This window comes from Sorex araneus, chromosome 2 (assembly GCF_027595985.1).
Source record: "Sorex araneus isolate mSorAra2 chromosome 2, mSorAra2.pri, whole genome shotgun sequence".
Lineage (NCBI taxonomy): Eukaryota > Metazoa > Chordata > Mammalia > Eulipotyphla > Soricidae > Sorex > Sorex araneus.
Genome location: NC_073303.1, coordinates 54,362,095 through 54,374,185, shown reverse-complemented (window position 1 = coordinate 54,374,185; position 12,091 = coordinate 54,362,095). Strand labels below are relative to the sequence as shown.

Sequence of the window (12,091 nt, the reverse complement as noted above, 5' to 3'; positions counted from 1 at the left end):
GACTGTGCCTCTGTGGAGCGGAGACCCTCCGCCCGCTGACTCGCCGGTGAACAGTCTCGGGCATGAGCGGTGAGCTGGGAAGACCAGGTGACTCTGTGCCAAACGCGTGTTTCCCTCATGGGTTGTAAGCAGGGAGACTTCCCTCCTGGGTTTGATTTTCTTTACGTGCCAGAGTTTGACTTTGCGGGTGGGTAAAGCAAGGCCGGTGTTGGGTACGTTTCCTCCTGCTGCTGGCCGGGGGGAGGGGCTGGAGGGGCCGCAGGGGTCAGGGCCTGCCCCGGGACCTGGGCACGGGAGGAGGAGGATGGCCCACTGGGCACTAGCTGGGCACGCCCCAGGTCTGGGCGGGACAGACGTGGACGGGCGGCAGTTGCTGTTGTGTTTCCGTGGACGCGAGGGCACTGCCCAGTGCGGCCTCAGTAGCTGCCCGGCTCTCCCTGGGCCTGCGAAGTAGTCCCGGGGGCACCCCCAGGCGAGGTGAGGCCAGCACAGGCTTTGGGCCGGGCTGGCGCTGCAGCCTCCCCCGGGGCAGCACTCTCCCCGGCCCTCCGCTGCCCGGCCTGCGTCCCTGCCGGTGACGTTGCTGGCGCCTCGTCACTTACCGCCTCACGTTTCCCTGAGGCGGTTCCCTCTGCCCCCCTGCAGCCCTGCAGACCGCTCGCGACTGTGTTGCAGAGGAAACTCCCGATTCGAGCCTTCTCCCCTTGCTTCTCCCGCGTGCTGGCGCCCGGGGCAGCTGCTCTGCCTGTGGGCCGAGCACAGCCTCTCTCCCACACCGGCGGCTGGGCGACCTTTCCTCCCCTCCCCTCCCCTCCCCTCCCCTCCCCTCCCCTCCCCCCTCCCCTCCCCTCCCCTCCCCTCCCCTCCGCCTCACTGGATGGGGCTGCCCTGGCCTTCGGTGATGGACGAGCTGATCTCCCGCCCCACTGCAGTGCTCGTGGGAGGATTCCACTCCCGACCAACGAAAGGTTCTGACTTGAGCGTCTGAGCTAAGGACAGGAGACCTTTCCCCTACAGGAAACTTCTCTGCCGACTCCCTGCCCGAGGGCTGAGGAGCTGCCCCAGATCTCAGGCACAGGCCGAGTGTGTCAGTCACTCAGGAAGTCGAGACTTGGCATCACAAACTTCAGATTTGACAGGGGAAATGGACGCAGTTTCCGTCTTTGCTCTGTCCTGGCCAGAGGGTGGGTGCTCCTTCGGAGGCCGTAGTCTCCCCCACACCTGGTCAGGCGCATGCCCTGCAAGCTCCTCCCGCCCCTGGCCTGGACTCTGGTTGAGCTCAGACATACAGTGCTCCGTGTTTGCGGAACAGACTGAAGCTCGCTCGCCGTATGGCATGGAGGGCGCAGCCTCCACTTTCCGAGGCTCTCGGCTCGAACCCCCGCGTCTGTGACAGTGCGTGGCTTTGACGTCGACGCAGCCCTCTGGCTGGCCCCTCACCCCTGCTCTGTGCTTCGTTTCAGGGAGTACCTCGGGAAGCAGCTGCAGTCGGAGCAGCCCCAGACGGCGGCCGCCCGGAGCTGAGCCGCGGTCGCCGCCCTTCCTGCTTGCCCTGCAACGGAGGACCCGGGTGTGAATCTCAAGGGTCAGGCCCGGAACAAATCATTCCTCTTCTGACTGTCACCTCCTCCCTTGTGTCGCTCCTCCCCGTGCTGATTTCCACGGTGTTTGCCCACAAGTGAGCCCACTCGTGCTTCTGTACCAAGGAGACGTTACTGTTACATGCGCTGCTGTGATTCCGCTATTTATTGCTCTCTGGAAATGAATATAGTTATTAAAGGATTCTCACTCCAGATGCGTTTTTCTCTTACTCTTTACTTGGGTCTTTAGCAAGTGACTAGCCAGGTTCTTACTGCCAGCGTCGACTGTTGTGAGGAGAAAACAGTCAGTGACAAACGTTTGCAATGAGCCGTAGTGTCCATCCCTCGCTGCCCCCGCACGCGTCACGGCAGCCTCTCCGAGGCCACGAGAGCTTCAGGTCGTTAAATTAACGGTTATCACGGTGCTCGGCGTGGTGTTGCTCAGAGCATACTCGTACCCGGGACGGGAATGCGGGTGCTGGGACTTGCCGGGGTGGGGGCAAGTGGCCTTGGTGCGGGTGGGGGGTGCTTTCTGTTTGACAAGGGGACAGGTGACTTCTCCCGCAGTCGGAAAGATTAGCTTTTGGCGCTGACGATTCTTAGGTTCAGACTTAAAAATCAATTCTGTTGATTTGCTTTCATCGTAGTCCTGAATTGCAGTAACTCACGCCAGGTGTGTTTGAGAGACGGAGTTGGCGAAAGTGTCGCGTGGAGGTACTCGACTTCCCGTCCCCACGGTGGGGCGACAGGCCTCCCTCGGGGCCTGCCCTCTTCCCCTCTGCTCATCCCCCTCCGGGTCTCAGTCTTGTCTATTAAACCCATCAGCTGAGCTGCCCGACATCCATTTTTCATTCACTTTCATTATTTTGACTTTTCATTTCTAGAGATTTTCTGAACATGAGATTGTTAAGTAAATGTGAGTTGGCTAATCATTTATTCTGTTTTTATTTATTTATTACTTATTATTTATTAATATTTATTTAATAAATAGATATATCTATTATATATTCAATAAATAAATATGTAATATTTATTAAACAGGATGCATGTTTTAGTGTAAGTGCCAAAAAGATTTTTTTCCAGCGTAGAAATCAGGTGGGAAAAATTACAGTGACATAAGTTTTTCTGGGTCAGGGAGTTTCATGTGAGTGAAAGATTTTTCTTGGAGTTGACTTCATTTTTCCAAGGAAATAGCTTAATTGAACCACCTTATTTTTCCTTGATGAAAGTTAAAAATGTTTAAATTGCTTAGACCTAGGTGCCACTTCCTTCTGCAGTGTGGGAAAGCCCTGGATACACTTTCCCTGAGAGCAGCCCTGGTTCCTCATTGGCCAAGTACTGGCTTTCATGTTGCTATTTTCATGATCTATAACATCAATAGCTTTTGATTTACTTGTTAATTTTTTGTTTTGGGGGGTGTTCAAGACCGAATCCTGTCTCTTTGTCCAGGCTCATTCCTGCAGGGCTGGGGGACCAAGTGGGGCCCTGGGGATCCAGCCCGCTGGCGCGTGCGAGGGTGGGCTGTGCCAGCTGCTCTCCCGACGGCCTAAACATACGTAGCTTTTTTTTTTTTAAATTTTATTGAATCACCATGTGGAAAATCACAATGCATCAGGCTTAAGTCTTAGTCATACAATGGTGAAACAACCATCCCTTCACCAGTTCCCATATCCCACCACCGAAGACAAAAAAAAAACCAAAAAACCACAGTACGCCTCCCATCCCGCCCACCCCCGCACCTCCCCCCACCTTGTAACTGATAAATTTCACTTTACTTTCTATTTACTTTGGTTACATTCAATATTTCAACACAAACCTCACAATTATTATTAGGAGCACCCCACTAGAGTCAGACCTGTTGTGAAGAGAAATGAGGTCTCGCGGCCGCTACTGCGTTTTGTATTTCTGTACTTTAACAACTAAGTCCAGGGAGATTTCTTCCAGATCATTGCAAGCTGATAAACCCCATCTGTGGTCGTCATAATAAGGCGGTCCCCACGCCCTTCATCCCCGGGAAGGGACAGGCGAGAGAGAGAAATACCTTTCCCCTCCCGGGCGGGCATGGGGTCGCAGCTTAGTTCTCTGGCAGGAAACAATCTGCTAGGAGCAGTCCATGTTGTAGTTGGTTCAGCTGGGTCTGGATTCACACGGGTGCAGCTGCGGAGGAGCCGCACACGCGTGCGGCCCCCGGGGTCACATCTCGGCAGCGGTCCGTAGCTTTTTTTTTTAATTGAATCACCGTGAGCTACAGTTACAGAGCTTTCATGTTCGAGTTTCAGTCATACAATGATCGAACACCCATCCCTCCACCAGTGCACATTCCCCACCACCAATGGCCCCGGTATACCCCCCTTTCCCACCCTCCCCCTGCCTCCATGGCAGGCAGTTTCCCCCACGCTCTCTCTACTTTGGGGCATTATGGTTTGCAATACAGATACCGAGAGGCCGTCACGTTTGGTCCTTTACCTACTCTCAGCACACATCTCCCATCCCGAGCATCCCTCCAATCATCACTGACTCAGTGACCCCTTCTCTGTCCCAGCTGCCTTCTCTTCAGCTCATGAGGCAGGCCGCCAACCATGGGGCAATCTTCCTGGCCTTGTGTCTGCTGTCCTTGGGTGTCCGTCTCATGATATTTTATATCCCACAGATGAGTGCAGTGCTCCTATGTCTGTCCCTCTCTGACTCGTTGCAATAAGTAGCTTTTCAAGGACACTCAGTCCCAGGAGTTCTGCCCACAGGGAGACGGCCGTCCTCTGAGTCTCTGAAGAGCACATTCATTCTTTGAGGTTCTTGGCTGGTTTAGGTTCATCTGGCACTGTTCTGTTGTTCTAAGGAGATAGCAGTGATGATTATTCTGGTGGAAACAGTTACCATTCTCATGGCATGTTTTGTTCGTGGGAAATCTATGGAACAAGGATTCTAGTCTTTTATTTTCTTATCGGCCCATATATTAAAGTCACTATCTCCAGGGACCTTTCCCTTTAAAATTTTGCACTCAGTGTACAAAACTTATTTACAACACTTACGGCACTGTCCATTTCATTTTTTCCTTTGCTTGATGTTTTTAACATCCAGTGATGAAGTCCTCCTAAAAATTCAGTTTTATTTACTAACTTGCAAATAGCTAACAAAGTAGACAAATCTGACAAGATCTCAACATGTTCTCTTAGAAACCTTTTATTTATTTTTTTCCAATTTTATTTTATTTTATTTTAATTTTATTTTTTTATTTTTATTTTTTTTGCTTTTTGGGTCACACCCAGCGATGCTCAGGGGTTACTCCTGGCTTTGCACTCAGGAATTACTCAGGCGGTGCTCAGGGGACCATATGGGATGCCGGGGATCGAACCCAGGTCGGCCGCGTGCAAGGCAAACGCCCTACCCGCTGTGCTATCGCTCCGGCCCCCTGTCTTTGTATTTTGGTCACTGTTTCTCTTAGAAATCTTTTAGCAGAATAATTTTATTAGTATTTTTATCATCCTCTAAAATAATGATTATAATGATTATAAAGTGTGTTACTGAACATTTTTTACACTTTTTAGAACAAAATAAACATGGGATTAAATGATTTATAATATATATATTTTTAAATGTAATTTTGCAAGTTCTTTGTGTTTTATTGCCCGTTTTCAATTTGTCAGTATTTTCGCCGAAGATGAAACAGTTTGAGAAAAGCCTGGTGTAGGATTTTGAGATGGTTGGATTTCTTGTCAAGGGGCACAAGAGATACTTTAAGTTTGAGAGAAAATGGAATTAAATAAGTCAATTTCTGAAGTATCATCCATTAGTGATTTGTAATAAAATCAACTTGAACAAGATATGCGTAGGACTGGGAAAGCCTTAAACTTCTTAGCCGAGAGCCTGAGCGTATACATAGGTGTTCACGCTAGCGTAAGCTGGAATTATGTTTTGCTTTTCTTTTTTGACTCCACTTTCAGGTTCTGTGGACTTTCTGTCACGGTTGAAGGGCTGTGTGTAGATCGCCTGCAGTAAGGGAAGCTGGTTTCCATACCTTGCATCTGGCCAGTCACAAGAAGCAAATTTAATACATACAGTAAAAATTTTCTATCTAGTGACATCAGTAATTGAGGTTAATCTTTATAGAGTTAAAATTCATGTAATTTTATAACCTCCAGCTGTCAAATCTTGGAAAACAGCCAGATTTTCATACCTTTGAGTTATTTGATAATTGCTTCAAAGGATTCTTTGTTCTCATTCTTTGTCTTTGAAGATGAGAATATTTGAGACTAAGTTCTGGAGCCATTCAAAGTTAGTAGGTGTCAAGCTAAATTCCAAATCTGAACCTTGTGATGAGATGACTTTTTAGTTTGAAATTGTTCTCTCTGTGCTGTTCAGAATGTTCTGTTCTGAGGGAAGGATGTGTCTCCTGCAGCTTCTGGGAAGGAGCTTCCAGCGGAGAGTCAGCTGAAGGGAAGAATGAGCGGGCAATAAGGTTTCATTAGTTCAACATTTACGCTGGTCTGACAAGAGTTCACATTTCCTTTCAGTCCTTAAGTGTTGATTACTCTTCCAAAAATAGAGCATAAGTGGAATAAATGGTTTTCCTATTTGAAGGAATACCTGTCCCAAGAGGCTATACTTTCCAGAAACTATTTATACCTTTATCTTTTCCCCCATCAAAGAAATTTTCTGGGAATTTGTTGGAAGGAATCCATGTGCGAAAATTATAGAACAACACTGTAACATAGGTAGAAACATTTGTCGTCCAAACATATGGGCAACAAGAGCACAAAGTTGGTGGAAGGATAAATGGAATTTACCCTTGGGAAGGACTTAGGTATGGAGTGGAGTAACGTTCACCAAGTAGATTGTAGTAAGTATGCATATTTAACCCCCTAGTGCAACTCGAGAACTGAGGTTAAAATTAACGAACTATGGCTGAAGAGCAAAAGTGAAGAGAAAATAGGACACAAAAAACTATCTCAAAAGACGACAAGAGAAGGGTAGCAAAGAGGAGGGAATACAGAGAATATAAATACCAAGTCCTGGGGACTCCTACAGTTAAAGCAACCAGACGGTTAAGTTCAGTGCCACACAGCCAACCTCAGGAGACCTAGCTGCATCCGGAAGGTTCCCAAGACCAGGAGTGTGGCTGTCCAAAACCCGTAAGTGACTTGCTTTTATCACCCCTTGAGTCCTTCTGACTGGTGAAAAATAGACAGCAGTCAGTTACCATTGTGCTTCATCTCCCGCTTCCCAGCTTATCTCGGTAGCATTTTCAGTCACATACGTTTGCTTGTTTGTTTGTTTGTTTGTTTGTGGTCATACTGGGGTGTGCTCCGGGGACCATGAGGGGGTTCCAGGGACGGAATCAGGATTGACCCTGTGCAAGGCAAGCACCTAACTGTCCTATCATGCTGGTTCCAAAATAAATAATAATAAATAAAAATTTTCAATTCTATCCCTGGCAATCAATGTAGACCTATTTTTTAAAAATGAATCATGTTACATGGAAGTCTTGAAAAAGTTATTTCCTTTCATAGTATTAAAACTAGAATATTATGTTCATCTAACTGCTATTGTAGAAAACAGGTTCTAGATTTCACCCTTCATCTAAAGTCATTTTTAAGTTATATGTAAGGGTCTTTTTTTTTTTTTTGATGTTGATGTTCTATTTGTTGCATTTAGAATCTGTTCCTCCGCCATTTAAATTTTCTTTTACTTACATTTAAAATTCATTTATTTTAATTTGGTGTTGGTCCAAAATCAAAATTTTTGCTGTCTGTTTTTCTCTACCCCATTTTTTTGTAATTTGGCAACTTCTAACCTATGAATTATTGTGACATAAGGAAAGATTTAATTGTACTCTGTATCAGTAGTAATGATTACATCATGCTTTGAGGTTTTTTTTCCATATACTGGCCTTTAAATAATTAATGGACAATTGGCTTTAAAGGTAGGTCTGTTAACTCTCTTTGTGTGTTCCTGATGGAATTCACCATAGCCTTACAGCTTTTCTCAGAAGGTGACTTGTTAGAAGAGAAGTGGCATCTGCGTGTTCCAGAATCTGAACCTGGACAGTATATAAAGCATAAAAACCTGGAATTTGATTTTAGTTCACCACGTTCAAGGATCCAGGATGCCAAAAATATGTGTGAACATTTGAAACATTTTTCATTTGCTGCTTTTTCCCCTTTGATCTAGTTAAAAGAATGTATTGTCAATTGGCATACAGTACTGCCTTTAATAGAAAATATAAATACTGGGACACATTTCACATATTGACTACCTGAGAAATTGTTTTGTGTCCCGCTGTTATTAAAGCAAAAAGTATAATGTTCTTCACTTGAACTAATCAAATACAATAGATTATAAATTGTGTATTACAAATAAAAGTTCACTCTGAGTGCACATTTTGGTAAATGTTAGCATTTAAAAGTTTAAAAAATATGCATTTGACCAGGATAAATGAGGTATGTTGATCATGGCTCTGCTTTATACCTTGATATTAAAGCTGGTTTTTCATCCTGGTATTTTAAAAGCTGCTTTGAGTTTTTTTCTTTTCCTTTCTTTCTTTTCTATCTCTCTCTCTTTTTTTTTTTTAAATGTAAACTAACCTCCTGCATGACAGAGGTTAAAATTTTGTCTGCACTTGAGTTCACTTGAGTTTACATTTGAAATGTGCATGTTTATTTATACAGATTTCAATAAAGCTACTCAAGGCCTTAAAAAATTATTTATTTTTTTATTTATTTTGTTCTCTGTGAGTTTATCCCATTTGTTTTTGTTTTATTTCTTACCCTTACAGCTTTTGTAGACTGGAGCGATAGCACAGTGGTAGGGCGTTTACCTTGCACGTGGCCAACCTGGGTTTGATTCCTCCATCCCTCTCGGAGAGCCTGGCAAGCTACTGAGAGTATCCCGCCCACACGGCAGAGCATGGCAAGCTACCCATGGCTTATTCGATGTGCCAAAAACAGTAACAATAAGTCTCACAATGGAGACGTTACTGGTGCCTGCTAGAGCAAATCGATGAACAATGGGACAACAGTGCTACAGTGCTATAGCTTTTGAAATGTTATTAGAGGGAGGGAGGGAGGGAGGGAGGGAGGGAGGGAGGGAGAGAGAGAGAGAGAGAGAGAGAGAGATACAAAAAAGAAGACAGAGACACAGATGGCCAACAGGAAAAAGAATAGTATTTTGATTATCAACTAAGTACAAATGAGATTGACAATGAGGTATCACCGTGCACCTATGAGAGGAGCGCAGAGAGTGAAGGGTGGTTGGGTGTGTAGAAAAAGCCGAGCACAGTTGGTGAGAATGCACGTTGGCTTAACCAACGGGGAAAGAAACGAGGATTTCTTTTTGTTTGGTTTTTGTTTGGGAGGCCACACCTGCTGGTGCTCAGGGGTTACTCCCGGCAGGCTCAGGGTGCCATATGGGAAGCCAGGGATCGAACCCGGGCTGACTGTGTGCAGGAAAGGGCCCTGCTTGCTGTACCGTCTCCTGGGCCAGAAATGAAGATTTCTTAAAAACTTGAAAGTAGAACAGCTGGGGGCCACAGAGTGCAGGGAAAGGTGGAATATGTGCACTGGTGAAGGGACAGGTGTTTGAGCATTGTAAAACTGAGACTTAAGCCTGAAAGCTTTGTAATTTTCCACATGGTGATTCAATAAAAATATTAATTAAAAAAAAAAAAGAAGTGAGCTTTGCTGACGTGTGGTAAACGGGCATTGGTCTGGCTGGCAGATGCTTTCCTTCCTGTACTGCAGCTCCCTAATTAAAAACTGACACCGTGAGCTTGTCAAAAGAGACCTGGGAATTACGGTGGAAAAAGAACATGATCTAGCCTTGCTTAGAGTTAATCCTAAAAATGTTTCTAAGCTCCTCCGGTCCTGGTCAAGGATCAGCTACTCTCCTGTGCAGCCAGATTGTTCCGGAGACGCTGTCTCCCCCGCAGGCGTGTCTGAGCTGCTCCTCTTTCCGGCTTCCCTGCCACAGACGGTACAAGCCAAGGGAGGTCCAGGCAGGAGCCTGTGTGGCCCTCGCGTGGAGGTGTTGTGTTAGAAAACACTCCACGTCTTTTATGCAGAACGTTTTTACTCAAGGAAATTCATTTCTTGGATTCTTTGGAAGGGACTTGGGTTCATTTTAACCTAGAAGGATGTAAAGCACAGGCATTAAGATCCCTGTCTCTCTGGCTCACATCCAAAAGAACAAAAGCAACCGCTGTTGGTGTGGATGTGGGGAGAAAGGAACCCTCCTGCACTGCTGGTGGGAATGTCGACTGGTTCAGCCCTTTTGGAAAACAATGTGGTTGATTCTCAAAAAATTAGAAATTGAGCTCCCCTTTGACCCAGCAATACCACTCCTGGGAATATACCCCGGAGAAGCAAAAAAGTATAGTCGAAATGACATCTGCACCTATATGTTTATCGCAGCACAGTTTACAATAGCCAGAATCTGGAAAAAAACTGAATGCCCGAAAACAGATGACTGGTTAAAAAAACTTTGGTACATTTACACAATGGAGTACTATGCAGCTGCTAGAAAGCATGAAGTCATGACCTTTGCATACAAGTGGATCAACATGGAAAGTATCATGTTGAGTGAAATGAGTCAGAAAAGAAAGAGACAGACATAGAAGATTGCACTCATGTGGACTATAAAGTAGCAGAGAGGTACGAGCTAGCAATGATGCAACCTCTAGCAGAAAGCCCTCTGGACTTAGTCACTAAAATACTAAAATACAGAAATCTAGAACCTCACGGCCGCTACTGTGGCCACACGACCTCATATCTCCTCATTCTTAGCAATGGAAAACAAATTATCAAATGCTTCCTTTCCAGCAGGTCCAACTCTGGGGGGGAAACTCCAAACAATAATAGTAAGTTTTTTTGTTTGTATGTAATCAAAGTAAAGAGAAAGTAAAGTGAAATTTATCAACTACACAGGCAGGGCGGGGGGTGGGGGGGAGGTTTACTGTGGTTCTTGGTGGTGGAATATGTGCACTGGTGAAGGGATGGGTGTTCGAGCATTATATAACTGAGACTTAGGCTTGAAAGCTTTGTAACTTTCAACATGGTGATTCAATAAAAAAAATTAAAAAAAAATCCCTGTCTCTGCCATCCTGCTGCTCATCGATTTGCTTGAGTGGGCACCAGTAATGTCTCCATTGTGAGACTTGTGGTTACTGTTTTTGGCACATCGAATACGCCACAAGGAGCTTGCCAGGCTCTGCTGTAACATTAAGGTATTTTACTGAATATGCCTCTTCATCTCTTTAGATACCAAAGGGACACAATGATTTGGTGCTGTGTGGTAGCATACTTGGTAGCAGAATTTTCATTTTAAAGAATTCTTCCCTTGTCTACCTTGGATCCCCCGCCCAAATGTGTGTCTCGTACCTAAGAGTATAGGCATGAGGCCAGCTCCACCAGGCTCATAGCTGAGTATTTGGGGTTCAGGAAATGTTGGGTGCTTGGTCTCTCTTCGTGGGGGACATAGACTTTAATCTGCTAGATAGGAATAAGCTTTTCAAAACTCATGCTCTCAGAATAGAGCTGTTAAAGTTGTACATAAAGTTATATATAAAACCCGGAGTTCATGCAGTGTGTATTTTATTTTATTTTATTTTATTATTATTATTTTTTTTGCTTTTTGGGTCACACCCGGCGATGCACAGGGGTCACTCCTGGCTCATGCACTCAGGAATCACCCCTGGCGGTGCTCAGGGGACCATATGGGATGCTGGGATTCGAACCCGGGTCGGCCGCATGCAAGGCAAACGCCCTACCCGCTGTGCTATCACTCCAGCCCCTTATTTTATTTTTTTTAATTTTTAAAAAAATTAAAATTTTTTACTGAATCACCATGTGGACAATTACAAAGCTTTCAGGCTTAAGTCTCAGTTATACAATGGCCGAACACCCATCCCTTCACCAGTGCACATATTCCACCACCAAGAACCCCAGTATACCTCCCCTCCCCCCAGCCTGTGTAGCTGATAATTTTCACTTTACTTTCTCTTTACTTTGATTACATTCAATATTTCCACAAGAAGCTCACTATTATTGTTTGGAGTTCCCCCCCCCCCCAAATCAGACCTGCTGAAAAGAAAGCATTTGATAGTTTGTTTTCCATTGCTGAGAATGAAGAGGCATGAGGTTTTGGATTTCTGTATTTTAGTAACTAAGTCCAGGGAAATTTCTGCCAGAAATTGCAACATTGCAAGCTCGTACCTCTCTTTAGTGGTCCTTATAAGATGGCAGTCACCATGTCTTTCCCCCCCAGAAAGGAAAAGCGGAGAGAGAAAGACCTTTCCCCTCCTGGGGCAGCATGGGGCCATGGCTTAGTTCACAGTCTAGAGACATTTCTGCAAGAAGCTGCTGGTACCAAAAGTAGTTAAGCTGGCCTCCAGGATCATGGTCATCCAGCAATGGAGAGACTGCACACGTTGCGGCCACCTGGGTCACATCTCAGCGGAGAGCCCATGCAGTGTATTTTAATACAGATTTTTCTCAGAGGATGTTGAGTGGCTGTATCAA

General features: G+C 45.5%; 1 protein-coding gene across 1 annotated transcript in view; it reads left to right on the top strand.

Moving 5' to 3' along the window:
• ATP6V1H (ATPase H+ transporting V1 subunit H) overlaps positions 1-1,793 on the top strand; it is a 44,641-nt gene extending 42,848 nt beyond the window's left edge. The window contains 1 exon segment of the mRNA XM_055128221.1: positions 1,464-1,793. Within this exon segment, the coding sequence (XP_054984196.1) occupies positions 1,464-1,524 (61 nt within the window). The 3' untranslated portion in view covers positions 1,525-1,793.
• The last annotated feature ends 10,298 nt before the right edge of the window (positions 1,794-12,091 follow it).